This window comes from Phoca vitulina, unplaced genomic scaffold (genome assembly GCF_004348235.1).
Source record: "Phoca vitulina isolate PV1807 unplaced genomic scaffold, GSC_HSeal_1.0 scaffold20, whole genome shotgun sequence".
Classification (NCBI taxonomy): Eukaryota; Metazoa; Chordata; class Mammalia; order Carnivora; family Phocidae; genus Phoca; species Phoca vitulina.
The window spans coordinates 1,155,483-1,159,455 of NW_022589723.1; the positions used below are offsets into that span (position 1 = coordinate 1,155,483).

The 3,973-nt window shown below is 36.1% G+C and overlaps 1 protein-coding gene across 1 annotated transcript in view; it reads left to right on the plus strand.

Moving 5' to 3' along the window:
* CCNB1IP1 (cyclin B1 interacting protein 1) overlaps positions 1-1,116 on the plus strand; it is a 37,708-nt gene extending 36,592 nt beyond the window's left edge. The window contains exon 9 of the mRNA XM_032417374.1: positions 732-1,116. Coding sequence (XP_032273265.1) covers positions 732-934 — 203 coding nt within the window. The 3' untranslated portion in view covers positions 935-1,116. The remainder of the gene's footprint in view (positions 1-731) is intronic.
* Positions 1,117-3,973: the final 2,857 nt, after the last annotated feature.

Consider the following 3,973-nt stretch of genomic DNA (forward strand, 5'->3'; position numbering starts at 1 on the left):
GCCCCGCATCGAGCCCCGCATCGAGCCCCGCATCGAGCCCCGCATCGGGCTCCCCGCTCAGCGGGAAGCCTGCTTCTCCCTCTCCCACTCCCCCTGCTTATGTTCCCTCTCTCACTGTGTCTCTGTCTGTCAAATAAATAAATAAAATCTTAAGAAAAACAACAACAACAACAAAAACTTGTAGAAGCCAAAGAATGGCTCGGTGGAAGTTGTTAAATGCTTATTTAATCAGATCTATTGTCTGATTTTTCTTAAGGTTATTCTAATTGGTCTTGGATCATGAGTATATGCCAGTTTTTCGTAGTTGTCATATATTTTCTAGAGTGTTTATGGCAATCTTTAAAAGAAAAATTATTCTTAAAGAACCTGGGATAAAAGGTTTTATACACACACAATATTCCTTAAAGTAGATTACATGGATAACGAATAAAATTATGAATTGTAAGTTCTAGCTTTACTAAAAACATATTTCATTGTGTCAAATTACTTTTGGTGATGAGGTCATGGCTATTGGAAACTGCGTCACAGCAGAAAGTATGGTATGTACTGTGGTCATGGGAGGGAGTGGGAGCCATCATAGCCCTTTTCTTTATCCAACGTTAGGTTTATATTTTACTGTCTCATAGGAGTTGAGTTCTGTTAAAATATTTATTAAATAATTTTGTGTTTTTGTTCCTAAAGATCTGTAAGGAAATAGATGCTTGTTTCCCCCCCTCCTTTTTTTTTCCTAGGGAACGACTCCAAGTTTCCTTTGGACAGTACACCGGTTCGAAATCGGGGTGGTGGAGATGGAGATTTTCACTTCAGACCGTTTTTTGTGGGTTCTCCCACAGCACCTGAACCCAGCAACAGCTTTTTTAGTTTTGCCTCTCCAAGTCGTGAATTAGAGCAGCAGCAAATCTCTAGCAGGGCCTTTAAAGTAAAAAGAATTTAGCTCACTTTACAGAATATTTCTCTGTTCACTCTTAGTGATCTCGTTTAGCAAATAATCTTTATTCTAGTTAGGATGAGAATCACCAACCTTTGTGTGCTATTACGTTTTCAACTTATGAGGAACTCAGTGTCAGCAGGAGTGGCTTTAGGGTCTGGCTTCTTTTTCTGTTTCCATCATTTGAAGTGTGAGCATTATATTAAACTCAAATTTATTGTGACTGTTGAGTTTTCACCAGTAGTGAAAAGGTTACAGTATTACTGCTTGTTTTGTAGATCACCATTTGTTTTCTGTCTGTGTTATTTCCGACTGAACTAGGTGTTTATGTATATGTATATAAGCACGTATGTTATATGTCTACATGTCACTTTATGTTCTGGTATTTATGCATATACGCATATATGTTTTCCTTTATATTGATATTTTGCTGTATTTGCCAGCATATTTATGTGAAGATTTTGGTCTCAGGAAATGGCAGGTGAATCTGTAGCTTGTTATTTGGGTACGTTCCTTTATTTGTATATATTTATGTATCTGCCCTTGTATTAATTTGTTTGGAGGTGTGCTCATGTTGGTGAGTAAGAATACAATTTGATGCTTGTATGTTGTCTGTTTTTCTATTTTTTAATTTTGTTGTCTGTATTTCTAATTAAAAATGATTCACAGTGATAAAGTTATTTTGTAAAGGTGATTTTTTGGCATTTATTTTAAAATGAAATGACTTTACCCTTTTGCTAGAAGTGCCTTATTTAGGAATACACTCTTACCACAGAAAACTTACAATATGTTATTGATCTCAAGAGATTATATTAATTAAAATACTTTTAAAGACTTATTCCTTGTTTTCCTTTATTAAGTAGCATTTCTGATCACTATCACAAATAACTTATTTGAACCGTAGAGCTGGGGCACCTGGGTGGCTCAGTGGGTTGTGTCCAACTCTTGATTTCTTCGGTTAAGTGCCTGACTCTTGATTTTGGCTCAGGTCATGATCTCAGGGTCCTGAGATAGAGCCTTGGGTCTGGCTCTGTGCTCAGTGGGGAGTCTGCTTCAGGTCTACTCTCTCCCTTCGCCCCTTTTCCCCTGTGCGCGCTCTCTCAAATAAATCTTAAAAAACAAACTAACAAGCAAACATAGAGCCAAGAAAGAAGTTTGAAGAATATTTTCAGTTACTTTACATCCTCTTAGTGGCATGACTTGAAAGCATACTGGTTGCAGAAGCAGAACATCTGGGATCTAATTATGTTTTTTCCCATACATTGGTTGTGAGTTTGAGTTTAAACTTTCTGGGATTGCTATATCTGGAAATGAGGGACTGAATTAAATTATCCTGTAAACCTTTTCTAACTGTTAAATTTCATTATTTATTTTTATTGGTTTGGGAAGAATTACAGTAGAATTATCTAAATACCAAATCCCATTGTAATTTGGGTTAATAAAGTCATACTGAAAGCTTTTGAGGATATTTTATATTTAGTCATAGAAAGACAAGTGAATATCTTTGCTTTACATAATTGATAGCAAGTAATGTTTTCTTCCTTAGTAGTATAGAATATTAAATCTCTTCAGAAACATTTTTTACTATATCCCAAAGCTAAAATGGTGTCTGAGAAAGAGGATGAAAAGTGCTGACTTAAAAGTTTTAAAACATCTCTTCCCAGTTCATAGCTGTTAACACAGATTTTATAGATTACCTTACAAAGTATTTTTCTTCCCTATGCAGTTTTAAATTTTGTTGGAAAATGGTGTGGGGAAATAATTTTATGTGTATTCATGATTTCTGCCTTGAGCCTTTGCTTCTTGTGTTAGGTTTACAGGATCAGTTTGAAATACAAGTAAGCTATAATTAAAAAATAAAGAGAATTTCTTAGGACATTACATGCTACTTTGAAAAAGTTACTTATTGAAGAGTTTAGTATATTCACATGTCACCAATACAAAAGGTGTAAAAAAGGCATGGAGTGAGGTCTACCTTTCACCCCTGTCCCCCAGTCACTCACTTCACTTTTCTGAAAGCAACTACTGTTGGCAGTATCTTGTGTATCTTTCAGAGATAGTCTATGTGGAAGCAACTAATATTTTATGTAAAAATTATGTTTATTTTTAAATAGTACGTGCACATGATAAATTCAAAAGTGTACACAGCAAAAGAATTTTCTTTGCCTACTGACAACTCTTGGTCCCCATTTCCCTTTACAGGGACAGTCATTGTTTCTTATATGTCCTAGATATAGTGTATCATTATGTTGGCATTATTAGTGTACTGACATACTATTAGTTTATTAGTTATGGCTTTCATGATACCATCCCGAGTGAGCAGATTTATTAAGATAGTGTGTTCAAAATGATGAAATCCCTCTGATATAGAAAGTAACTGTCAAGTTTGGAAAATATTCAGACAAATTACCTTACCATTGTACTACATTTCCCTTAAAATTTTAAACTTACAACACAGGCATACACTGTCTTAACCCGCCTTTTTTGGCAGGGGGAGGTGGTATAATCTTGGTATAAGTAGAAAGATATAGAACAAAAAGATATGTGCAATTAAGTTGAGAATATTAGAGGTTTCCATGATTTGGGAAAGAAACAAGTTTATGAACTCAAAAGTGATCATAGAGAATCGCCTTTGAGCTACAGGCATTGGGTTAAGTTGGTTTGCAGCAGTGCCCTTCCTTGAAAACCAGTTCCTAGCCATGCTTCGTGCCCTCCTAGCAGATAACCTTGCTCCAGGTCCTGCTGGGATGTACTTTTGGCAATGTGGTTGGAATGTATCTGGCTCAGAATTACGACATACCACACCTGCCTAAAAAAACTTGTAGAAATTAAAAGAACTTGGATGCAAGAAGAAACCCCCTAGTTCATGAGGCAGACTCTAGCACTGCCTTCTGGATATACTGATTCTGCTGTTCTTGAGTGACTCCTTACCATCTGAACCAAAAGCTTTTGTTTTAAATTCCAGCCTCAGTGATTTTCCTCTCTGCTAGATCTGTGTTGCCTTAGAGCACAAATGGGCCACAAATTAAGAACTACCCTTTTCCA